This window comes from Tupaia chinensis, unplaced genomic scaffold (assembly GCF_000334495.1).
Source record: "Tupaia chinensis unplaced genomic scaffold, TupChi_1.0 Scaffold000147_1, whole genome shotgun sequence".
NCBI classification, from domain to species: Eukaryota; Metazoa; Chordata; class Mammalia; order Scandentia; family Tupaiidae; genus Tupaia; species Tupaia belangeri.
Window position 1 is genome coordinate 10,118,855 of NW_006159617.1, and position 26,683 is coordinate 10,145,537.

At 38.6% G+C, this 26,683-nt stretch overlaps 1 protein-coding gene and 1 non-coding gene across 2 annotated transcripts in view; one reads left to right on the forward strand and one right to left on the reverse strand.

Annotated features, from left to right (window-relative positions):
* Positions 1 to 26,683, reverse strand: part of LOC102491536 (transient receptor potential cation channel subfamily M member 6) — a gene marked incomplete at its 5' end in the record, with an annotated part of 118,350 nt that overhangs the window by 67,289 nt on the left and 24,378 nt on the right. Inside the window, 10 exons of the mRNA XM_006145515.2 lie at positions 3,800 to 4,028; positions 6,156 to 6,436; positions 8,525 to 8,626; positions 13,517 to 13,657; positions 17,137 to 17,190; positions 18,478 to 18,612; positions 20,766 to 20,866; positions 20,968 to 21,040; positions 23,625 to 23,748; positions 24,823 to 24,991. Of these exons, the coding sequence (XP_006145577.1) occupies positions 3,800 to 4,028; positions 6,156 to 6,436; positions 8,525 to 8,626; positions 13,517 to 13,657; positions 17,137 to 17,190; positions 18,478 to 18,612; positions 20,766 to 20,866; positions 20,968 to 21,040; positions 23,625 to 23,748; positions 24,823 to 24,991 (1,409 nt within the window). The remainder of the gene's footprint in view (positions 1 to 3,799; positions 4,029 to 6,155; positions 6,437 to 8,524; positions 8,627 to 13,516; positions 13,658 to 17,136; positions 17,191 to 18,477; positions 18,613 to 20,765; positions 20,867 to 20,967; positions 21,041 to 23,624; positions 23,749 to 24,822; positions 24,992 to 26,683) is intronic.
* LOC114007302 (U6 spliceosomal RNA) lies at positions 10,935 to 11,041 on the forward strand. Its single transcript, XR_003548928.1, has one exon. It is a non-coding gene; the product is annotated as a U6 spliceosomal RNA (small nuclear RNA).

The window sequence follows — 26,683 nt, forward strand, 5'->3', positions numbered from 1 at the left end:
CACACACACACACACACACACACACACACACGTGCCCAGTGTGAGTTTAAGCCACCAGGTCTGGGACTCGAACCACAGTCAACTACATGGGAGTCCAGTGACATAGCCATTACACCAACTGCTGGTCCCAATGTTCTCAGTTCCAATAAACTAAAGTATGTACAAAACACAGGCACAGGGAAAATTATTTCTCAAACTGCCAGCTATCTACATTTCTTCTCACTCCCTGCATGTTTAAAAATAATTATTGCCAGGAGTCTGTGTAACTAGAGGTAGCCCTGATTATAATTGTTTTATCTCCAAGACTGAAATCAAAGTATATTGAGGTAGAACTTCTGCAAACATTTGTTTTGCTGATATTTTGTTCATAAAGAATTTATGTGAGACCATTTTAGATGACACTTCTCTTATTTCTGTAATCCCACTGGTGGACATTGAAGTGTGCAAACTATTTTATATATTTTGTATCTTATATCTTTTATTTCTTTAACTTTTCTATAGCAAGTTTAACAAAGGTTTATTTTTTATAATGGTCATTCCGTTTGGAACACAATATATTTTTAATAACTCTAGGAAGAATAAAATTAAAATATAAAATATAGTTTATGTAATTTTTTTACAGTTTTGCTATTTTCTTTTTAGAGAGGTTTCTTGTTTGTTTGTTTATTTGTTTTTGTTTTTTTTTGTTTTTTTTTTTTGCTAGAGGGTGTATGTGCTAACCGAAGAGATAGAGAGAGGCAGAGACAGAAAGCAAGAAATCACCCCTCAGGGGGGAATGGCCATGCTGCAACCCCTTGTTCTCTATTCTCCTCCCAAGACCTTGGATATGCATGCATAGGTTCCCAGCATGAATTTTAAGCTGCTGAGTCCAGGAGTGAAATTGCTGTCAACTACGTGGGAGTCCAGCAACATAACCATCACACTATCTACTGATCCCTGTAATTCTTACTCATGTTTTATCCACTCTTACTCAATTTAATAAGCATATGTACTTCTTTAGCTTAGCCATCACTTGAACTCTAGGCTTAGGTTTGAAGTCAAAGGTTAAATACTCTTAATGATTAGCAAAGTAGCTCTTGATAATTTAAGATGAGAGATGAGGCTGAGAATTGGGAGATGGCTTGTTGCATGAACTAATGTGTCTGAAGTCAGCCTTATTAAATAGCTACTTATTATCTGAAAACAAACAAACAAACAAAAAAGACAAAATCACTGGATAAGCAAAAATTGTTCATTTTATTTAGTTTAATATCTCTTAGTATTTATAAGCTGAGAACAATTTCACTAAAAATACTCATTTACTTTTGTTATTACCAGAGACAATAGCATTTAGTAATCATGAAATCTTACACTTGCTTGCATATAATTTTAACTTCTTCTTTACTTGAGTGTCTTTGCGGTAGATGGGCAAGTACAGTTATCTGTATTTGTGGGGGGGAAAAAAAACACCTATGGTAGTAGATAATAGTTTTTAGAGATCTCTGACAATCATAGATATGAATGGCTTTACTAAACATACATTTCTGGGCTCCTTCTGGTCCAATATCCAGTGAAAAGCCAGAATCCACGTGCATCTGAGGTGGGACTAGCCCTGCCCCTTTAACCAGAAAAAAACTCTGCCCCAAATCCCTCCTTCTGGCCCAATATCCAGCAGAAAGCCAGAATTAACTCCAAGAAGGTAGGAAGTAACATATAATCCATCAGATGACCAGAAACCACCAGCACATAGCCACAAGAAATATGGGAAATCAAGAAAATGTCTTTCCCCCAAGGGGAAAGAACAGTCCTTCATCATCCACAGATAGTACAAAGGAATTCCTGGAAATGTCAGACAAAGATTTTAGGGTATTCATAGTGACAAAGCTAACAGAGATGCAAGAGAAGAGAGACAATGAACTCTAGAAAATGCAGGAGTAAAGAGATGAGTTCCAGGATGTGAGGAAATTCTTTCATGACCTGAAAGAGAAAATAGACACCATAAAAGAGAATCAAATGGAACTGTTAGAGTCGAAGGCTGTAATACAGGAAATCAAAACCTCCCTTGAAAGTATTAAAAGCAGATTAGATCATCCAGAAGATGGAATATCAAAAGCAGAAGACAGAACCTCTGACCTAGAAAAATTCACCAAAAAGACTGAAAAAAAAAAATAATGCAACAAAATGAGAATAATATATAAGTAATACTAGATACCATTAGATGCCCAAGCATCCAGATAACTGGTATCCTGGAAGGTGAAGAAACTAATCAGGGCATTGATAATTTATTCAATGAAATCTTGGAAGAAAATTCTCCAAACCTGGAGAGGCATTCAAATATCCAGACCCAAGAAATACAAAGGACCCCACATAGAATCAACCCAAGAAGATCTTCTCCAAGGCCCATAGTTGACCAAAACCACAGATGGAGATAAGATACTAAGTGGCAAGAGAAAAACATGAAGTTACTTTCAAAGGATATCCCATTAGATTAACATTGGATCTCTTGTCAGAATCAATGCAAGCAAGGAAATAATGGGAAAAGATATTTAAAGCATTAAGTGAAAAGCAATTTCAACCAAAAATACTGTATCTGGCAGGATTATACTTCATGTGGGAAGAAAAGAAAAAAACATTCTGAGATAAACAAAACCTGAAAAAATTTACCAACACCAGACCAGCTCTTTGAGCAGTTCTGAAGGGAGTATTAAACAAGGAAAACTAAAGACAGACAAATAAGAGAACAAAAAAATGACCAAGAGAAAGGCCAGCTTAGTGGTAGGGACATGTTCTGAAATAGCAATAATAATGTTGAATGTTAACGGAAAGATCAGACCACAGGAACACTGCAAATTCAACCAAAGAGAGAGTACATTAGAATGAACTGGTGAAATAGAATTATATGACTTATTTCTAAAATGTTATTGATTTTCTTCTGTGCTTTGTCTTCCAGATGTAAGGATTTTTGTTTTCTTTTGAGTTGTTGGGTTCAGCAATTTGTTAAAGAAAAAGATTTTTTTAAAATTGAAACATAAACTTTTCTCCCATCATGACCACTTTGCAATTAGACAATATTTGTGAGTATTCTTATTTTGTGGCAGAATGATTATTTGCATAAGTTCAATAATACAATAGTATCTGTTGCCTTGCATCAGAAATTGTACGAGGTTTTGTGCAAATAACAGACCAACTTGATACTAACTTAATTTTTTTTCTCAAATAAGTTAGTTTAGACCTCTCTTTAGTAAAATGAGGAATAGAGAGAGAGGAAAAATAAATTGTTTCAGAAGAAAATTATAGTGCACTTGTTACTAGATTCTAGCTTGTCCATACTTTAAGATCTTTTGTGAATCAATAAAATGTGAAAAAAAAGTTTAGTGTGGAAGGGAGGGAGGGGGAAGAGGAAGGAAAAAACTGGTAAAAGAATGCTTAATTGACAAAAAATAAGAAGCTATTTGCTGGTGATAATGTATATAGTAATATCCTTGTCTTGACTGACATGCATGGTATTTATATTGGAAAAAGAAATGTGTACTTATAAAATGTAAATTAAAATAAATGATTTTAAAAAAATGAAACACTTCTGGAATAAATAAAACATGAAACTGAAGAGTACAGACCACACAAAGTAATGACAAATACTTGAGATGATGGTTTACTAATCACCTGCCTTCACTATATATTACATTCTTATACTAAAAAAACCACACTGTACCTCACAAATATGCACTATTATGTGCTAATGAAAAATAAATTAGAAAAATAAAGAGTATAGACCTTCACACTACACTAACATAAAACTCAATAAGGCAAACAGACTTACCTTTAACCAAGAGTTTTTCCTCATTTTCAAGCGTCCCATCCACATGTCCGTCAGCAGCATTTGGGTACAAGTATGTGAAACAAAGGGTCTCAATCCTCCAGACACAGCCAGCTTCAGACAGGTTGAATTACTCCAGTTCTTGAGTTTATATGTCAACAATTTCATGGCCATTCTCTCATTCTGCTTGAATGCGTTCTCTAGCACATCCAGGGCAAGCTGACCAAACTCTCTGTTACGACACAGCAATGAATGGAGAACACAAAGGCAGATGAGAGCCCCAGAAACATTCTGAAAGGATGAACAAGAGATTCAGGGAAGACCAATTAAAAACTAGACTTTATTTTTAAAGAGAGAGAACAGTAACTTAACAATCTCAATTTGCAGAAGCTGGGCCAGCTGGTGGCATAGTGATTAAGGCAGCTAGATCCTACATGGCAAACTTTGTGGATCAAGTTCCAGACCTGGTGGCTTGAAAAATATGCCAGGCATGTGTGCATGTGTGTGCAAAATCCCAAGAGGAGAGAAGTAGGAGAATGGATTGCTGCATGGTCATCCCTACTGGGGACTGATTGCTCACTTTCTTTCTATCTCTCCAGTGATCACATGTGTCCTATAGCAAAAACTAACATAAATAAATAGAAATAATCATTTTGAATTTTTTTTAAATTTGCAGAAGCTATTTTAAAGGGATCACTACTCAGAAAAGAGATTGTTTCTCTTTCCTAAAGAGATAAACTGGAGGATTGATACTACAGCATAAAGAATTTGGTTTACATCTGAGTTATTCATGAGGAAAAGTAATTCCATACTGTGCAACAAGTTATATAGAGCTTTGTTTGGGACTCCCTGTGCCACAAAACCTATTAAATATATTTATTAATAGCCAGAGGGTGTGTGTGCTCACCAAAGAAAAAGAGAAAGAGAGGGAGGGAGAGAGAGAGAAAGAAAAAAAAATAGTCCCTAATGAAGCATGGTCATCCTTTTTACCTCCATTTCTCCATCCCTTGAAGACTTTATGCACACATATAAACATGCCTGGCATGTTTTTCAAGTCACCAAAGGTGGGATTCAAACCACAGTTGGCCATGTGGGATCTGCCCACTTTAACCACTATGCTATAAAGCCAGCCCCAAAATACTTTTTTTAACAGAAAAGAGTGTTCAAAATTAAATTAGCAACTAAGGAAATTTGTGGTACACCTCCTTTTTTGTTGTTAAGATTTTACAAAATACATAGATGATTTAAGTAAGAAACCTGGACCGATGACACCCTCAGGTGATTTTCCAGAAGGTTGTTTACTCTGAAAAGCAGATGCTCTCATTTGCCAGAATTTTTTAAAGCAAAATTATAAATTGGTGTGGTGACTAAGGCACTGGACTCCCACATGGCTGACTACAGTTCCAGCCCTGAATCTGCAGGCTTGAAAAATCACTCCATGTGCATATGCGTATGTGCCCCAAATCCCTAGAGGAGAATGAAGGAGAACAGATTGAGGCAAGGCCATCCCTGCTAGGGATGGTGATTTCCCCTTTCTCTATCTGTCTCTCCAGTGAATGCACATGTCTTATGGCAAAAACCTAAAAAAAAATTATAAATTGATTTCCATTAACTATAGCTTCCCTTCTTTACTCACAATAACATTTCAATAATGACAAAAACAAAAGCATTTCTTACTTTTCTGTCTTGTACCATTCCTCTTTAGTCCTTTAATACAACGAATTTGTTTACCAATCTGATAATTACATAAAATAAACAACACACCTAACTAACATCCCAGAGTTTGAGAGTTGGGAGAGACATGCAAATCATTAACTGAATGCTTTATAGTTAGGAAACTAAAGCCCCAAAATCTAGTTACTGACTTACTCAAATAGCAAATGGCTGGGCTGGACTCCTAAGAGTCCTAATTTGAAAGCCATCTCATTTTCCCATATTCCACAAAGCTTTTTAAAACACTTAAAGATCCTCGGGACCAGCATATAATGGTTACGTCACTATACTCCCACATAGTCAACTGCAGTTGGAGTCCTGGACCTGGTGGCTTAAACTCAAAACAGGTTCATGTGGGTGCATGCCCAAAATCGCAACAGGAGTATGGGGGAGAAGGGATAGCAGTATGGCCATCCCTCCTGGGTGTGATTTCTCACTTTCTGTCTCTCTGTCTCTCTGGCAACTGCATGATACCCTATAGCAAAAATCTCTCTGAAAAAAAAAAAGATACTTAAAGTCTCTATTTATAGAAGAGCCCATGGCAAAAAGTCTACCTGTCTTACAAGCTCTAAGATGAGGGAGTACAAGTGTCTGGCCAGTCTAAGAACTGTTGATGTTTAGTATGAAGTGAAGAAAGAACTCCTACTTTGAGTACTTTTTCAACTCTTCTGAGGCATCGTCCACCATGTTGCTCTCTTTGGCTTCACGGGCCATGGCTCGGTAGAGTATAGAGGCAATCACGGCCTTCGCAGTGGCCTCCTCTCCATGCTGCCAGAAGAACATAGCCATCTTCTGCCTTTTCATTAGCACAGCCCAAACCAGCAGGTCATTGTAAGGGTAAATGAAGCCAGTAGACTCAGGGTCATCGGACACATTTTTTCCTTCTTTTGACTTCTTCCTTGATTTATGAAGGACTACAGACTTTTCCTGTTGGAAAATAAAGTAGGAATGAGTTTTCACATACTCAAGACGCATGATGTTTTACCTAGTGCAGAATAATGGGTATCCTCAAGGGGTTTTGTTTTTGTTTTTAAGGTTTTTGCATAGGGCACATGCATTCACCAGGGAGAAACAGTGACAGGGAAAATGAGAAATCGCCCCTGAAGGGGGATGGTCACATAGCAATCCCTTCTTCTCCCTTCTTCTCTTGGGATTTTGGATACACACACACATGTGCCTGGCATAGTTTCAAGTCACCAGGTCTAGGACTAGAACAGTGGGTGACCAAGTGGGAGCCAGCACCTTAGCCACTACACCACCTGCTGGGCCCTCTTCCTGGTATTGTTAAAAATCACTACTATAAAAGGAGATGGAAATGATAATAGGACTTTACAAACCAGAAACAAAAATTTAGATTTTTTATAGTAATCTATGCCTTGTTACATTTCTATAAATTAATTCACGTAATACAACTTAAGTCAGTACCAACTTGGAACATACCCCAAACCCAGTAACTATAATAACTTTCACTTTCACTAGGAAATGGGTTGAAGTAATGTATTAAGTAAATGAAAATTGTAAATTAGCGAACAAACAAGGTCCCTCTAACTTCACCTCAGCGAATAGATTCATTATCTTCCCCTTAGAAAAACATCACTAGTGTTGCCAACATGCACCCAAATGGATTGGTTTTAAGTTTTCATTTTCCTTATTTTAATTCTATTTCTCTAGTAATAATAACAAGTAATGGTAACCAGCAGTTAGTGTAATGGCTATGTCGCTGGACTCCCACGTAGTCAACCGCGGTTCGCGTCCTGGACCCGGTGGCTTAAAACTCACGCCGGGCGCATGTGCGTGCGTGCCCAAGATCCCGAGAGGAGAATGGAAGAGAAGGGATTGGGGCGTGACCATCCCCCCTGGGGGGTGATTTCTCGCTTTCTGTCTCTAATGTCTCTCTCTGTCTGTCTGGCAAGCGCACACGCCCTATAGCGAAAATCTCTCTCTCAAAAAAAATAATAATAATAACAAGTAATAATGAAAAAAATAATCTCCATCTGGTAAACTCAGCCTTTGCAGTTCATCTCAGATGACAACTCCAATTCCCCATTCTCTTCTACATCACTTTGTCTATCTTTATTTCATTTTCATCATACTGTTTACGGATATTACTTTATGGAAGGTGGGACCATTTCTCAGTCATCATTATACCTTCCCACCCACCTCCCACACATTCAACCAGGCTCTCAGCATAACGCTTGGCAAATAATAAGGATTCAAAAGTTATTCTTTTTCATTTGAGGAGACAGAGCCAAAAAAAAAAAAAAAATAATCCATATTCTCTATTTCTTTAAATAAATGGAATTCATCTCTATTAATTACAACCAATATCACCAAAGGTGGTATTATAAAATGCCTTTTCATCCCAGGAGCTATAGAAGGCAACCCTTTTTCAGCCAGCATGGTAACCCTTTACATGGACACTCTGGAGCAAAAGCATTTATCCCCAGAGAAAAGCGGGTCTGAGGAAGTCCAGGCAAGGGGAATAACAGCATTGCATGCACATGCACAAGTGTGTGCACACACACAACATGCACACAAACACATTATTGTTGATAAGCTGTAATAGTAGGCCAAAATTAATTTAGAGAAAGCCTTAAATGAGGAAGAAGATACAAAACTGCAGGCAGAGAAAAGTGAAGGAGAAGCAAGCAGCCTTGCCATCCAGCTGCCCTTGTGCTGAGAAGGATAAGGGTGTGATGTTGGGGTGATGATTCCATTTATTTAGTGCCACCCCCTAGACTGCCCGCCTGGGTCACCACGTGGACACAGCAGGGAAGGAACGAGGAAGAGAGGCTGAAGTGCAAGCCCTGACAGTCCTCTGTCACCAGCGTCTTGGGCCTTGGTTCGCTGTGGCTGGAGGACGGCTGTGTTAGGCTTTTGACTTGCACCATCTGTTTATGGCACTTGTAAATAGGTCCTCTGTGGGTTCTTCCCTTCCTCCAACTTCAAACAAAGAAACAGTCTCTGTCTGCAAAGACGATTTCATTTTCGAATCTAAAAACGAGTATGTGCTACCTTGAATTTGTAAGGCTGGGCCGTTCTAATAAACTGGGAATGCAGCGTGCTTTCTGTAGACTCATTTCTACTTCCTGAGGAACGTCTCCAGTGACTGGGGTGCTGGGCGAGGCTGTCAGCAAAACTGGTCACTCTCTGGCATATGTTGTTATTTTGTTTTTAAAATAAAACAAACGAAAAATGATTATAGCAGTTGACCACTTTTTATTTCTAGACACTGATGAAAACTGAATATTATGTCATGTTCTTTTCCTAATGGTTGTCTCTGTCTCTCTTCCACGATTAGCAATTAATCTCCTTGAAGATTAATCACTCACCCCACAAGAATCTCTCATAATTTTTGTATTATGCACACTGCTATTTCCTAACACCTCAGAGAACATAGTCTTTTGTTCTCTGTTATGTATCTGCATTCCTTCTCTATGTGGAAATTCCACTAGAATCAGTGGATATTCTATACCTGGAACAAAGTCAGAATGGGCAATAAAAATTTATAGTTTTGATAGTTCCATTCATTCACAAATAGCTCCAGGATTATGGAATTTCTCCAAGTATCATATAATATCTCTACAGCAATTCCAGAGGCTAGGCCCAATAACAACATGAGTCATAGCTATTTTATCCCATCAATGGGAAACAACAAAAAAGAACATTCTTAAAGGGACTTAAATAAAATATATGATAGAAACCTTATATAGAAACCAGCTTTGAACTGCTTTATTTTTAGTTTGTGTGTTATGGATAAAAATTGGACATCCAAACAATAAGGTCAGGATGTTTTTTAAAGGTAGTATCCAAATTATTATTATTATTTCTATATAGAATTAAATGTATCATTATAATAATAATCATAATGACTATTATTAGAAACAATTATTTTATAACCTCTATGTACCAGGAATATATATTTTTCAGGTATTATCTTATTCAACCCTTCTAAGAAATTTATTAAAGGAAATAAATAGAAAAGGATATTGATACCCTCATTTTATAGATAAGGAAACTGGTACATAGAGAGGTTGAGTGTGTTACTCAAGTTTACAGAGCAACTAATGAGCAAAACTAGGATGCAACCCCAGATCCCCCTGATACCAAACCCAGTACTGGTAACTGTTATGGTCTAGTTTATTAAGAAATTACAATAAACTCTGTTCTCCTTGACTGAAAAAACAATCAGATTGTTGGATATTTTATTCCAGAGGGCCATTTCTAGAAAGAACACCAGGGGAACAGCTCCAACAAGCTCTGCCCTGGCATCACCGCCACTAAAAGTAGTCCTCCTGTCTGACACAGCAATGTATTGAGTAGTTGGGAAAGTCATGATGCATTTTTGCATAGAAAAACACATCATGACTCTCCCGACGACCTAATATGTTTTCTTTCACTGAAGTAGCAAATACCTCCTTAAGCATATCCCTTTGCCTCTGAAATATTAATAAAGACTATTTGCTGTGTGAGATTTGGGTTTCCCTTTGGTTTTCTTTTTTGTTGTTGTTACTTTTGTTTTTCATTCCTAAGGACAAGCTGGGTTCTTACTTTACCTGTTTAATAAAGATCCAAGGCAGTTCGATATCCTAAGTTTTCTGTGTGATCTTACCCCAAACTACCTATCCAGTCTCATCCTTCACAATCTTCTGGCACTTGTTCTCCAGGGACAAAGGTCTTCTTGTTGCTACAAAAGCATGCCCTAACGTCCCAGTACTGTGCACCTCACTTCTGCTCTTTTCTCAACAAAAATGCCCCAAATGACTTTTGCTAATGTCACCTAACCCTGGTATCTTGAGTTTGGCATCTGTAGATTCAACCAACCAAGGATGGACAATGTCCTGCGTTGCCGTGTATTCTCTGTGGTTGGGCCTATGATGGTTGCGTCTGTACTGAACTTGCACAGACTGTCTCCTTGTCGTTATTCCCTACAACACAGTATAACAACTATTCACATAGCACCTACCTTGTTTTAGGTCTCATAAATAATCCAGAGATGATTTAAAGTATATAGAAGGATGTATGTAGGTTATACACAAATATCAGGCTGTTTTCTATAAGAAACTAGAGCATCTGAGGGTTTTGATATCCCATGGAGTCCCAGAACAAAACTCTCATAGATACTGAGGGTATCCTGTTAGTCTCCTCAGGTTACTAATCTGTGATGGCAATTTTAAGAAACAAGCAATGATGGAACCAGCAGATGGCATAGTAGTTACATTGCTGGACTCTCATGTAGTCGACTGCTGTTCAAGTCCTGGACCCAAAGGCTTGAAGCTCACACCAAGCATGTGTGCATGTGTCCCCAAACTCCTCAGAGGAGAAAGGAGGACAAAGAATTACACAAGGACATCCCCCTGGCAGGTGATTTCTCACTTGCTGTCTTTCTGTCAAGCTCACATGCCCAATGGCAAAAATCTCTCCAGTGCTCACTTCGGCAGCACATATACTAAAATTGGAATTATATAGAGAAGATTAGCATGGTCACTGCACACAGATGACAAGCAAATTCGTGAAACATTCAATATTTTTGAGACTGAACTGGTGAAATAGAATCTTAAGACTTTTTACTAAAACATTGCTCATTTTCTTCTATGCTTTGTTTTCCAGATTTAAGGATTTTTGTTTTCTTTGAACTGTTGATAGGTTCAACGATTCATTTAAACATTTTTTTTTTAATTGAAACCAGAAACTTTTCTCTCTTCCTGACTCCTCTGGAATTGGAAAATATTTGTGAGCATTCTTATTTTGTAGCAGCATAGTTATTTGCATAAGTTTAATAATATCTATTGCCTTGCTTCAGAAATTCAAAATACTGATTACTATCTGGGTTTTAACTGGAATGCATATCTGAAGATATGACCCCAAAGCTAAGGAACTAAGGTTGATCTCAAGAAAGCCAAGAGAAGCTCTTGGAAATATTGCCTAGTACATTAACAATTCTGCCTGGCAGGTAAGTAAAGAATGTCACTTACTGAAAGGCCCAAAAAACGTCCAAGTATAGGTACTTAAAGGCACAGTCAGATGGTGAATTTCCGATTTGGCTCAGTAGCCTCAGAAGGCTTTTTAAAGAGTCTAATCTCGGGACCAGCAGTTAGCATAATGGCTATGTCACTGGACTCCCATGTAGCCGACTGCAGTCCAAGTCTTGGACCCGGTGACTTAAAACTCATGCCGGGCGCGTGTGCATGTGTGCCCAAGATCTCGAGAGGAGAACGGAGGAGAAGGGATTGCAGCGTGGCCATCCCCCTGGGGGGGGGTGATTTCTCACTTTCTGTCTCTCTGTCTCTGTCTGTCTGTCTGGCGAGCACACACGCCCTATAGCAAAAACCTCTCCAAAAAAAAAAAAAAAAGAGTCTAATCTCAAAGTCCTTATAAAAGGTTCTAGCAAAGCAAGCTAAATCAATTACAATTCTTATGGGGCTCTGTGCAAAAAAAACAGACCAACTTGAGACTAAACTTATTATTTTGCAAATAAATTTGTTTATGTCTCTCTTTGGTAAAATGAGGAATGCAGGAAAAAAAATGTTCCAGAAGAAACTCACAGTGTACTCGTTACCATATTTTAGCTCTGTACATATCCATTTTTTGAGTTTTTAGTATCTACCAACTGTTTGAACAGAATCCTAACCTATTTCCTACCTTTAAGTCTTAAGCAATTTTTTCTTAACATTTTTTATTTTGATTTATTAAAGCTAAAACTACTTTTCTTGAAATAAAAAAATACATTTAATAAAACCCTGCTTAATGACCACAGTAAGCTATACAGCCTCAGCTAGGAGCTACTTTATACTACATTCAGTCTATTCGCTGAGTTTTATGCCTAAAGTCAGACATGTGTTCACAGATATGTTTATATCATCTGCACTTGCTATTTAAAGCATTTAGTTTAAATATGATCTTTTGTGAATCAATAAAATGTAAAAAATTAAAAAATACCCTGCTTAATGACCACAGTAAGCTAAACAGCCTCAGCTAGGAGCTACTTTATACTACATTCAGTCTATTCGCTGAGTTTTATGCCTAAAGTCAGACATGTGTTCACAGATATGTTTATATCATCTGCACTTGCTATTTAAAGCATTTAGTTTAAATATGATCTTTTGTGAATCAATAAAATGTAAAAAATTAAAAAATAAAAAGCATGGAAAGCAACTATAGATACCAGAGACAGTGTGGGAGGAGAGTGGGAAATGGCAGAGATTGAGAGGGAAGGAATCAAGGGGGAAAAAAAAGAAGCGGAATATATAAGAAACAAGAAATGGAAAATTATTTGTTGAAGATACTATCTTTGATTGAGCCAATTTACAGTGTATTCTCCATGAGAAAAGTCATTTTGTGTACTGTAATGATACACAGTGAATGAATGTAAAATAAATAACTTCTAAACAAAATTTTAAAAAAGGAAAGATTGATAAACCAGGAAAAAAAAACTCTAAAAAAGTAAAAGTAGCAATGTTTTCTCTGCTACTCTTACTATAATTTTAAATTCCTATACTTTCAAAACTTCGATAGAAAACAAAGTATGTAATATTTGTATTTTTGAGTACTGTGCATTCTCCGTGCACCTTCCAATATACCACCTACACGCTTATCCCAAGGTTGTCATGTCCAGACTACGAGTTCTTATGAGTTTATAGACTGTATTCTGTTTAGCTTTTGGTTTCTATAGTCTCAAAAGGAGAAGAGAGAAAAGGAAAGAAGAACTGGTCATCTCTCCCTCTGATCTATCTCATTACTGTCACATCAATATAGCACCTACTATATCCCGCTTTACATTATGTGTAGTTATTCGTACATTTGTTCCTTCTAGGAGTTTCTGAACTCCTGATCTTGATGTTCATTCCCAACCAGCACACAGCACTTTATGTATAGTGGATTAAAGATATCCATACAAAGAATGTCCATTTTGGGAGCTAATCCCATCTAAACTTCCCTAGCCGTTTTTCTAAAACTATAATTCCTAATTATCTTTCATTTTACCTGAGTATTTTTCAGTGATGTTACCTTATGTTTTCGGTAGAGGTTGTTGTAGAAGGCTCTGAAATTTTTTCTAGTGTAGCTGCTGCGATATGCTCCACCAATGAGGTATTCTATTACCAGGCCGATGTCGATCAGGGTTATTCTGTAGCCTGCGAGAAGAGTGTGCTGGAACCAACACAGGCAGTGAACTTAACTTTCAGTTCTCCCTCCGTCTCTTTCTCTGTGCTACTGGATTAGAACCAAATGAACCACAAAGAGGTAGACTCATACTTTTTAGTATCTCTACAAACTGAGCTAGTACTGTGACTAGCTATTGCTATAATCTGCTTGTTCAGAAGGAGAAAGGATCTTAGCCTTCATGTTTTTAGTTTTAGAGACATCAGTGCATACTTACACCTGTTCTGTTTCTCCCGCTCTCTCTCTCTCCTCTCTTACTCACTCTCCCTATCATGCATACATACATACATGCACATTTGAATAAAATACACTTAAATATAATATAAAAAAATTGTTTTTTCGGGACCAGCAGAGGGTGTAATGGTTTCATCACTGGACTCTCAGATAGTTGACCGAGGTTCAAGTTCTGGACCCAATAGTTTAAAACTCAAGCTGGCCGTGTGTGCGTGCTTGCCCAAAATCCCAAGAGGAGAATGGAGGAAAAGGGACTGTGGCATGGCCATCACCCAGAGGATGATTTCTTGCTTTCTGTCTCTCTGTCTCTGTCTCTCCAGCAAGCACTCACACTATATAGCAAAAACTCTCAAAAAACATTGCTTGTAAATAAAAATAATGTAACTGTTACAACAGAAGTAAAATCATAAAGTATGAGAAATCTTTAAAAGTTCATAGAAAATACACATTTTGAAAAAACTATATGCACAGGTTTTTAATTTTATTTGCATCAAGATAAATTCATACTTTAATTTCATTTCTCCATGAGAACTTCAAATCTTGTCATATATACTGAATGTATCTGAAATTAACATTGAGTTAACTTTTCAATCTCTTTCTCCTTTTGGAAATAGCTGTAACATTTGCACTGTGCTGACTACATCATATTTAAAATAAATTATGGCAAGATGTAGAACAAACAAAAAAATAAGAAAAACAGTTCAGCTGTGGTGACACAAGTAGCAGTGTGCTGCAGCAATAGGTGGGAGCCACATGAGAGGCCTGGGTTCAGTTCCTAGACCAACCTAAACAGAAAAGATACAGTACCACACAGTTACCACCAGGCCAGCTATAAGGCTGGAGCAGGAGGACCACAACACGGTGAGACACTGTCCCCCCAAAATTCTTTCTCTCCTTCTTCTCTTTCTCCCTTTTCCTTCTGTTATCCCTCTCTCCTCTCTCATTAAAAGAAAAAAAAAGAATAAATTGAATGGCAGAGCAAATGAGCTATCCAAACAGGAGGCTATGCTGAGGAAAATCATGACTGGCAACTGAGCGAGCGGCAGGTTTCCAGGTACCTGGGTCTTATTCTAAATGAAAATGATTTTGATCTCTAAACTTCACCTTACAACTGCTTCATAATTGCTTCCTACTGAACTAACATTTATAGAAAGTTTCAGAGTGCTGAACGAGGTCTCTGAAATGAACAGACTCTGAATAATGTTCAAAATCCTATGAGCGGGAACCAGCAGTTAGCGTAATGGCTATGTCGCTGGACTCCCACGTAGTCGACCGCGGTTCACATCCTGGACCCGGTGGCGTAAAACTCACACCGGGCACGTGTGCGTGCATGCCCAAGATCTCGAGAGGAGAATGGAGGAGAAGGGATTGCGGCATGACCATCCCCTCTGGGGGGTGATTTCTTGCTTTCTGTCTCTATGTCTCTCTCTGTCTGGTGAGCACATGCGCCCTATAGCAAAAACCTCTAAAAAAACAAAAATCCTATGAGCAAGAAAGCAGCCTTATATATATAAGTAATACAAATAGTCATTTTTTTCATATCCATAATTCATCATGAAACACCAAAATTAATGTCCTTAATTGCGACTAGTTAAAAGTTTATTTAAGCTGGAGCCAACAGGTAGCATGGTAGTTGGGGTGCTGGACTCCCACATGGCCAACTGCAGTTTGAGTCCAAGAACTAGTGGCTTGAAAGTCCTGTCAGGCTCATGTGCATGTATACCTCAAATCCCAGGAGGATGGAGAAGGGATTGTGGTGTGGCCATCTCTCCGCAGGCAGGGGATGATGATTTTTCACTCTCCCTCGCACCGTCTCTGTCTCTCTCCAGTGTGCGCATGTGCCTTATGGCAAAAACCTAAAAAAAATAATAATAATAACAAGTATACTTAAATTATTTATTCCTTTTTTCATTTAATTGTGATAGGATTGAGGAAATAATTTAAGGAAACAATTTTGATATAGCATAAATCAATATAAACTAAATTTCCATCAGCATGAACACCTTTGCTTACTACTGATTTGCCAAATAAATGTCTTCCTCCTGCTCTGGTTTTGCCAGAGTCAACATATTTCTAACAGATGTCAGACTTCAGAAAAGTGAGAAAATAACTTTTAAAACTTACTGTGGATTAATTTTTTAACTGTAGTGACAAATAAAAAAGCACTCCCATAGTTATGTCGCTGGACTCCCATGTAGTCGACCATGATTTGAGTCTTAGATCTGGCGGCTTAAAACTCACGCTGAATACGTGTGCATGCATGCCCAAAATCCCGAGGGGAGAATGGAGGAGAAGGGATTGTAGTGTGGCCATCCCCTCTAGGAATGATTGCTCAATTTCTATCTCTCAGTCTTTCTCTGTCTCTCTAGTGAGCACATGCACCCTATAGCAAAAAATCTCTAAAAACAAAACAAAACAAAAAAAAGATATTCCCACTTTTCTGGGGATGTGAATAAAGTTACTGGTAAATAAAAAAGAAGAAATTGAGGTTAAAGGAAGTGTAGTCTCTTGCAGTTGGTAAGTTTTGATAACTAAAGGGGGATCCAATGATTTTAAGCCTGACCTAACAAAGCTCAGAGATTACCATAAGCAAAATATGAGGAATCTTCAAAACATTCATGGAAAAATAACCATTATGAAAACACTATGCATGATTTCAAAACTTTTTTGCACCAAAATAAACTTGTACTCGAATCCTATTTTTACATAAACCTTTGGAAATACTCTCTTTTGACCAGGGTATAGAGCAGTGGGATTCATCCCATCTCCCTAGAAGAATGCTTAGATGTAGACTCATGAAAGAATTGATAGTATCCCTGAATTATCACTAATATTCAAAACAACAATAACCAAAAATACGGCAATCACATAGTAGTACACCAATAAAGATAACAACCACAAAGTTCTTTATTTCGGCTGGTATTAGCATCATCACCAGCATCATTCTTGTATCATGTTAAGCTGAAGTTCTGATTGGAAGTGTTGTATGTCTCCCCTGTTTTTTATTAGCTATTGTCACTTACTTGATGAATCAAACCTTTAAAAACATAAAGTTAATGATTCAAAAAAAAGTCAGAGCATGGGTCGGTGATGACGTTCAGAATCACATGTAAAGAGGTAGCTAATATACTAGAAAATCCAAATGTAGAATTTATGAAGCAAAATCTGGTGACTCCTCGCCCACAAAGCTAAGGCAATATACAAAGATTTTCATACTTTCGTAATTAGATTACCTGCTTTACATCTTGGACAAGATGATATAAGAGCATATTAGTAGGTCCTTGCTTCTGTGACAAAAAAAATAAATAAATAAAAGGAAGAATTACTCCCTTCAATTACCATGTGTTAGCAGGAGAAAAACAATTCATTTAGAATCTACTAATAACCCTGAATTGTAAAACTTTTGTTCTACTCTTCTAGGAATTAAGTTTAAGGCAATTAATTCTAATGAAGTTGTTTCCTATGTGAAGATAAAATTAAAGTATTTCTCAAAGCTAGCTCACATACATATATAGATACTAAAAACTTTTAACTTTCTCTTGGTAAGAGGCAGAAATATATATATACAATTTACAAATATAAATCCTAAGGATCACAACATGGCAAGAATTTGTAGCTATCCTTTATCATAAGCAAGTCTTATTACACAATTAAAAATCTCATCAAACAGGTACATTCCATCAACAGATCTATTGAACTATTGAACCTTACTGTGTTCAAACTGGCTTCTAAGGGGACAAGCAGTTAGCATAATGGCTATGTCACTGGACTCCCATGTAGTCAACTGGGGTTCGTGTCCCGGACTCGGTGGCTTAAAACTCACGTTGGGCATGTGTGCGTGCATGCCTAAGATCCCAAGAGGAGAATGGAGGAGAAAGGATTGTGACATGGCCATCCCCCCTGGGGGGTGATTTCTCACTTTCTGTCTCTCTGTCTCACTCTGTCTGGCGAGCACATGCGCCCCATAGCAATAAAACCTCTCCAAAAATAAAAAAATAAAAAAGAAAAAAACTGGCTTCTAATGGATTCAATGGCGTGTTTACAGTAGTAGAAAAGAGTGGGTACTTGCACTAAAAGACATCCAACAATACAACAATGTATGTGTTCAAAAACAGTTACAGATAATTTATACTCCATGAACAGATCACTCTAAACTAACTAGATAATCAAGAAAACAGGCTATGACTAGGTCTTTGAAGAACAGATAAGATACCAAGGACAAGGAAGAATATTTCAAGGCTACCCAGCCTGAGCAGTTGGAATTTTTATAATGAGTAAGCCACTCTGGTTTCAACAAAAGATCTGCGTAGGAAAGCTGCAGGACTGGCATTATAATAGTGATCTCAGATTGAGATACTTCCAATATCTCAATAAAGAGCAATCTGTTCTTATTTTTATCTTTGTCTTAAACTATGTCTTACTGGGATAAAATAGAATTAAGGCTGCTTTTCCTTTGGTTGAAAAATCTTTCTATAAACTATCCTTGTATATGAACATTCAAGAAGACATATAAATCTTAAACAAACTAATAATTAATCTGAAGGGAAATGACTGATGAAACGTTCCCTACTCACCGTATTATAGAGCTCTTCCAGTCGGGGGATGGTGAGAAAGCGATGGAGGTTCACTCCATATTCTATTAAGAGCTTCACAAAATCCACCTGATCCATCAGTAAAGCATCTAACATTGCTTGTTCCAGTGCACCAGGCTTCAGAGGGTCCAAATAAGTAAGAAAAGTGAAGACAATTAAGAAAGTAAAACAACTAAAGGATTACATGTGTTTAAGCTCAAAACCACACAGGCACACTACAACTTTACTAAGAAAAGTGCAGAACTTGGGTGAAGACATCTGGAATAAATCAAAAATCATTCAATGTTCTTGGATGGGAAAACTGTAGTAAAGATCTCATAACTTCCTAAATTAATGGACAGGCTCTCTCTCTCTCTCTCTCTCTCTCTCTCTCTCTCTCTTTAGGAAGCACATAAGCCCTACAACAAAAATCTCTCTGTTAAAAAAAAAAATCACACTGATCTCGTGGGCATACAGACCCAAAATCCTGAGAGGAGAAGGGATGCAGTACAGCCATGACCCTGTGGGTGATTTCTCACTTCCCTGCTCTCTGTCTCTGTCTCTCTCTCTCTCTGATGTGCACATATGCCCTATTGTTGTAGAGTGCCACCGACTGAACGACCACCAAATCCAGATTAAGTTTAAAGGGAGTCTTTATTAGCTGGCCAGTGACTACAGTCTGAGGCTGGGGGTTGGGGGGGTGGGGGGAAGAAGGAAGTGCCGAGAGTCAGAACTGTAGCCCTACTGAAGTTGGAGTAGTCTTTTTATAGGTGGTCAGTTACCAGGGGTTTCTATGCAAGCAGTTACAGAAGCTGAATCAAGCAGGTTAATGATTTCTGAGGGGAGTGGGGTTTCCATGTAAGCAGTTACATTGCTAAACAGAAGAGTTTCGGGCTAGTTAGTAAAGACAGGAGCAGGTACAGGATGTCATCCTGGATGCGGTTTTAGTACTAGCTATTTTCTCATGGGGAGAGCAAGCAGGAATACAGAAGCAGACAGCCATGTTAGGGTAAGGGAACAAAATGGACAAACAGTTGTTCATGTGCAAGATCTAATATACAGCCTTTCACACTATCATAAAAAAATCTTTAAAAAAAAGCACCAACTAGGGGCCAACAAGTGGCCTGGTGGTTAAGGCAGCTGGATACCACATGGCTGACTGCACTGAACTAGTCTGGAGCCTGGCAGCCTTAGAAACATGCCAGGTTCCTGTGCGTGTGTGCTCAAAATCCATAAAGTAAGACAAGATGGAGAAGAAACTGCAGCATGACCATCACCATAGGATGCTTTCTCCTCTCCCTCATTCTCTCTGTCTCTGTCTCTTTCCAATGAGCACACATGCTCTCTAGCAAAAAAAAGGAGGAAAATTAGTTCCAATAATGAATTAAAATATAGCCAAACATCACAATAGTGTGTATCTGTGAATTTATCTGTCATCAAAAGAGTACTTTGCCTAATAAAAAAGGCCTGACTAGTGTGCAAAATATTTAATCTTTTGTGAAATTATAGTTTATCATTAATTTCTATCTGTGAGTTACCGTTATAAATATCACCTGTATTTTTGACACATGCAAATTTTATTTTGCCAATGTTTGCTGCATGAACTGAATGAAATTTTTGTTGGAAAAATGTGTAAAGCCAAACATTTAAGTCCTTATAATATTTACCTCCCCTACTCTCTTCAACAGGACATTACTAAGCAATGTGCACCATCAAAATAAAGCAGTAAACCAAGAAAGAGGAAGAGATGGGATACAGAAAGCAGGAACTCTAATGCGAGAGAGAGGCAAAGGTAATCCCCAAGATGAGGACAGTATATCCCCAAGTGACAGCTGAGCATGGGGAATGGAAGGAGCTAGTCCCCACATCAGCCACAAGGAACACAGACAAATGTTGAGAGTTTTTTAAGTAGATGAATCTGAAAACAGCAATATTCTACTTTCCATTTTTATTACATTTTAAAGCAAAAATAAGACGACCTTAAGTTTTAAATCAACTATTGGTGAATTTTAATCCACTAGTTCCAAAAAATTAAAATCCTTATATTCTTTCTCCTAACGTCCTTTTTAGGTTCAATTAAGTTGCAGAATCAGTGAGGGAAAAAGAAGAAAAATTTTCAGGAAGGCAAAGTAGATGAGAGAATGTGTGAGCTAGCCCTGGAAACTCAGATGCAAAGATGCTACCCCCACATGCCCACAAACCAACTTCTCCCTCCTCGGTTTTCTCTTTCGTTCCTCCCTAACCACAGACACACAAATATTTTCTTCCAAACAACTTCATTTTCACTATACCTTCCAAGGTTGTTCATAAATTAAGATATGTTTCTTGGCGATATCCACTCTATCCCAAGCCATTGCCAGATTTAATTGTTCTGATGCTGATAAATTTGTACCTAGAGTAAAAGAAAGAAAGTCACGCATTCAATACACGAAGTGTCATGGAACGTGAGAAGAGGAAGTGAGGAACCACTGAAGCCCCCCCTTGAACACTCACGCTTCAGCAACGCTGTCAGGATTGCTAAATCGAGGTCTCGCTGGTCCTCAGAATCAGCATCAAATATGATCATCTGTAACAGTTGAACAATACAAAGCATACTTTCAGGGAACTACCAATGAAACGTTTCCAAAAAGCATTCACAGAATTCCCTCTTGGGCCAACGAACTGAGGAGAACATTCTTCATTGGTAATGTAAAAGCCAATATTGTTGTGATTTTATTTTATTTTTTCTACTTACAGAAAACTTTTAAAGTAGGGTAACAAAGAATTGTAGGCACTAAAAGAAAAATTGTCCAAAATGTCACATACACTAGAGGAAACATTTATGGAAAAATATTATTATGCTAATTTATTCTATACCTGCTACAAGGAAAAGAGCCTCAATTAATTTCTAATGTAAATAAAATCAGGGCCAGCTGGGTGATGTGATGGTTAAGGAAGCCAGATCCTACATGGCCGACTGCAGGGCTAAAGTCCTAGACATGCAGCTTGAAAAACACACCAGGCCTGTGTGCCCAAAATCCTAAGAAGAGAATGGAGGAGAAAGCATTGCAGCATAGCCTTCCCCCTGGGTGGGGAGGATGATTTCTCACTTTCTCTCTCTCTCTCTCTAACTCTCTTTCTCTATCAGCTGAGCATATATGCCCTATAACAAAACTAAAGAATTAAAATAAAATTAGCTAGCCCCCCTTTTGAAGGAATACCAAATAATAGCCTTCTGTTAACTGAGCCTTAGAAACTAAGACTTCAGGAGCCAGCAGGGAGTGAGGTAGTCAAGGGTCTGGATTCTCACATGGCCGACCATGGTTTAAGTCCCAGATCTGACAGCTTGCTTTCTCACTCTTTCTTTCTCTCTTTCTGGTGAGCCCATGTGCCTACAGCAAATTAACAAAAAATAATAATGATGATAAATAAAATCAAATAAATTCTTTAAAAAAAATGACACTGGACTCCCATATGGCTCACCACAGTTTGAATCTCAACCTGGTGGTTTGCTTTCTCACCTTCTCTCTCTCACATGTGTGAAAAATACATATTCCCTATAGCATATTAAATAATAATAATAAATAAACTTAAATAAATAATTATTTTAAAAATTAAGATCTTTGACGCTTAATAGGAAATAAATCCCTAAGGGTTTATCATAAAATACATGAGGCAATTTTATAATGGACCTGATGAGCAAGTATGATGGACGGCACTCATGGCCGTCACAATGCCAAAGTGTCAAGTGTATCCTGGCATGGGACTGACTTTGCTCTTTTTTAAGACAAATAAGGACTTTACTTATAGCTACAAAGAGTCACCTGTTATGGACCTCAGGTGGTGTAACAGTTATGTCACTGAACTCCCATGTACTCGAACACAGTTCGAGTCCCAGACTCGGCAGCTTAAACTCAAGCCAGGTGTGTATGCATGCATGCCCAAAATCCTGAGAGGAGAATGGAGGAGAAGGAGTTGCAGCATGGCCACTCACCCTCCTAGGAAGTGATTTCTCACTTTTTGTCTCTCTGTCTCTCCAGTGAGTATACATGTCCTATAGCAAAAATTTCTCTCTTAAAGAAAAAAGAGTCACCTGTTATTAATGATCATATCTCAGTATTTCCCAGTGAAAATACATTTCATCTAGTAGAGGGAGCTGGTTTAATGGGAAAAAGCCAAGACTGACAAGTCTTCATTCCAGGTACACCACTGACTGGCCAGCCTCGGGTAAATAGCTACCTAAATATGCTACTGAATCACAGGTTCTCCATTTACCTAATGAGGAGAACCCACTGAACAATCTCTAAAGTTCCATAAAGATACAAATACTGCGTTTCTACAACTTCTCCCATTGTTCCCTTCACTTACCATTACCTCTGTGCACATGATCAAAATCCCCTAAAACACTAAAAACTTCTGAGTCTGCATTACAGCCATAGCCCATAGTCTGTGGGCTCCATTTACCATCCCAGAGCCTGTTCTCACGTTTTCTATTGCCCAAACCATTCCCAGGGACCTCCTGCAGGATTTACAGGATGCTGGAATGCAGTCATCTACACTAGCAGACCTGAGTTTAACGAAGACCTGGAACTGGCCCCTTACCCTCTGAAAATATTTGTGTACAATTTTCACTAAGTCTGGTAACTTCTCTCTCACACTGCTATGCTAAATGCTTTTTCCCAGGTAGAGTTTGGAATTTGAATCATGAAGGGTTGGAGTAGGTCAATAAGAAGCCACATTTACTCAACTAAGGGTCAAATTCTATGAAGTTACACATTCTCAAGTTAAAAGTGGAAATTTTTCATATTTTTTAAAAATTAGGAAAATAAATATGAACTTTTTGGAAATCAGTATCTTTTTTTTGAGAGAGAGATTTTTGCCATAGAGCTCGTGTGCTCACTGGAGAGACAGAGACAGACAGAGAGACAGAGAGAGACAGAAAGTGAGAAGTCATCCCATGAGAGGAGATGGCCATGCCACAATCCCTTCTCCATTCTCCTCTTGGAATTTTGGGTACACCTGCACATGCTCCTGGTGTGAGTTTTAAGCTGCTGGGTCTGGGACTCGAGCTGCAGTCAACTATTTGGGAGTCCAGAGATGTAACCATTATGCAATCTGCTGGTCCCAGGAAATCAGCACTTTTTACTCAGTAATCAACTCATGTTACTCACAGAATCTCTGTGTACCATACACTCCATGAGAATGTGGAAAAGGTGCTTGGACTGTTCAAGGCTAAAGTTGAAAGTGTTCTGTATCATGCCGATGATCTCCTCTTTCACCTGAGGACGCAGCACCCTAGGACAGAAATAGATGGTCATAACTTGACACATCCCAGAACAGGAAACAAGCCAGCATCATCAGGACAAGGAAACCCACCTGCCCTACCTGACCGAGATGGTTTCTAAGGACAGTTCTCCCAAGACAGCAAGTGAGCAGGAAGCAAATGGAAGAAGGCACCCCTGGAGAAGGCTGATGAGAAATTGAGAAGGGCTTGTTCTGCCATTACCCTGAAAAGAATACACTCTGAGGCAGAGTTCTTGAGTTGATAGATCTCCAGAAGGCGATGCATATCCAGAAATAATGGCCATCATATTCTTGAAGGGATCTGAAACTACAGAAGGTTCAGGAACCACCCATCCAGGATGCCTTTAGGAAAGGGACAGAGGGAAAAGGACAGGAAGGGTACAGAGGGTAGAAAAGGGCTGAGGGTGGAAGAACAGAGAGAAATTATAAAAGACAAGACTCCAGAAAGCTGTTAGAACATAAGCAGTAAATAAATGTTTACTAAATAAATTAGTGGGCTCAACATTTTAGTTCTCAGTAGGCACTCTATTTATTTATGCAGTAGAAATACCGTGGTTTTGGAACTGGAAAAATGACACTGGGTATAGGGATAGCTAGAGAAAAAAGAAGCCCTTTTCAGAAGGACAACATATTCTATGCAAATGCCAGGATTTTGATTTCCCCAAGTTTTGCTGTTCTCACTAATGGGGAATGAGTATGAAGGTGATCTGGAACTGACACTGACCACCTCTCCCTGCAGGGTTCTTCCAGCTGTAATGACCAATTGCAGGAGAAATTCCTCCCTCACTCTCCCTGGACATCTTCCCAAAGCTGAGACAAAGCTCAAGGTTCCCTCCAAAAGATAGGCCACTCATCAGCTAAGAAAACAGCAAGGTTCATCATTAGAGGCCATATTGGTGTTGATCAACAAATACAACAAAACAAAATGCAAAGTCATCGAAATGTGAATTTCAGTCTCAGCCCCTATACTCCAAGGATATGTGACCCACATAAATGCACAGCTTAAAGAACTAAACTTAAAGAATCAAGTCACCGTGTTTCAAAAAGGAAGAGTCAACAACTCACCCTGCCTCTGCGAGGTGTTTATGGGTGAAGGCCAGGAGGTCAGCGGCTCTGCCTGTGCCTTTACACACCACCACTGGGTCTTTGTCCTGGAGAGTTTCCCACACCGAGAGGATGACATTGGGACCTCCTTCCACCACCAGCCCCACCACGGGCACTCCTTGTCTGGAGCCTATTTCAGAACACAAATGATACCAAACTGTTACATGGATCCCTGTCTCAGCCAGAAAGCCATTTTGCTTTCCAGATACAAGTCTCCCGTTTACCACTCATCTTCATTCCTTGCACTAGCCCCTCTCTTATTTTACCCAGGCTTGTTTAGATCAAGACAAAGCCAGAAGGTTGGCTATAGTGGCACAGTGGTAGCACGCCACTCCATTGTGCTGGAAGATATGCAGATGATCAGGGTTTGGTTCCCGGGTCAATTTGCACATGTGAGGTGCACTCCTGCCCATGATCTTAGCTGACTAGGAAGGCTGAGGACCAAGGCAGAAGGATTTTCTCTCTCTCTGTCTCTTAGATAAAGAAATAAAGACCAAGCCAGAAGTTTGGACTGCTACTAAATGTAGCATGCATACATTTTGGTGAGAGCAACTTCAAGTTCTTACCAGGTGAAAAGGTAGCCAAATGCTTTCAGTAACTTTAAAAAATAAGTAGTTCTCGGGACTAGCGGATGATGTAATGGTTACATTGCTGAACTCCCATGTAATTGCCTGTAGTTCTAGTCCCAGACCTGGTGGCTTCAAACTCACATTGGGTACATGTGCATGCATGCTCAAGATCCCAAGAGGAGAATGGAGGAGAATGGACTGTGGCATGACTATCCCTCCGAGGGGTGATTTCTCACTTTCTGTTTCTCTGTATCTCTCTCACTCTTTTTCTCTCTGGCAAGCGTACACCCTACAGCAAAAATCTCTCTTTAAAAATTTTTTTAAAAAAATCAAAATTAGTTCTCAAGACATTTTAAATTTTGATCAAGAAAATTCTGAATTTACCTATAAGTAAGCAGCACAATATAATAGATCCCATGTATCCATCACTCATCTCTAAAAATACTCAATCTTTTGCTAGTTCAATAAACTTTTAATGGTGGTTATTTCTAAGAACAAGATGGTATAGACAAATATTATCAGAAGATTTCAATTTATCCCATTGTGCACTTTTGAATTTCTTATCATGACTATTTATTCAAGCAGTAAAAAAGGAAATGATTGTGGAAACTTTTTAAGAGAAAAAATTGCAGAAAAATATGCATAGCATTATCTGACATGTTTTTAAAACTATATATAGATATTTTATATACTTGTATGCATATACCCATATGTATAACATGTTAACATAAGTGACAGAAAACTATGGAAGAATATACATAAAAATATTTTATTAAAATTTTGCAGAGGGTGCATGTACTTGCTACAGACAGAAAGACAGAGAGAGAGGAGGGGGAAGAAAACACATCCCAGTGGGTGGTGGTGATTCTGTAATCTTTTCTCCTCTGTTTCTGCATCCTGACAGGACTTGGAGCACACATGCACATGTGCCCACTGTGTTTTTCAAGCCACTGAGGCTGAAAAACAGGATTCGAACCTCATGTTGGCCATGTGGGATCTGTCTTCTTTAACCAGTAGTCCATGGGGCTAGCCCAATATATAATCTTGCATGTGTGGTAGGGTGCCTCTGCCCAATGCTGGGGCTCTGTGGGAGGTCCTGGGTTGACATCTGTCTGTCTATCTGTCTCTCTCTCATTAAAAAGAAACTTTAAAAAAGCTAAACGGGGGCCAGCAGGTGGTAAGGTGGTTAAGGCACTGGACTCCCATAGGGCTGAGTACAGGTCAAGTCCCAGACCTGGTAGCTTGCCTTTTCA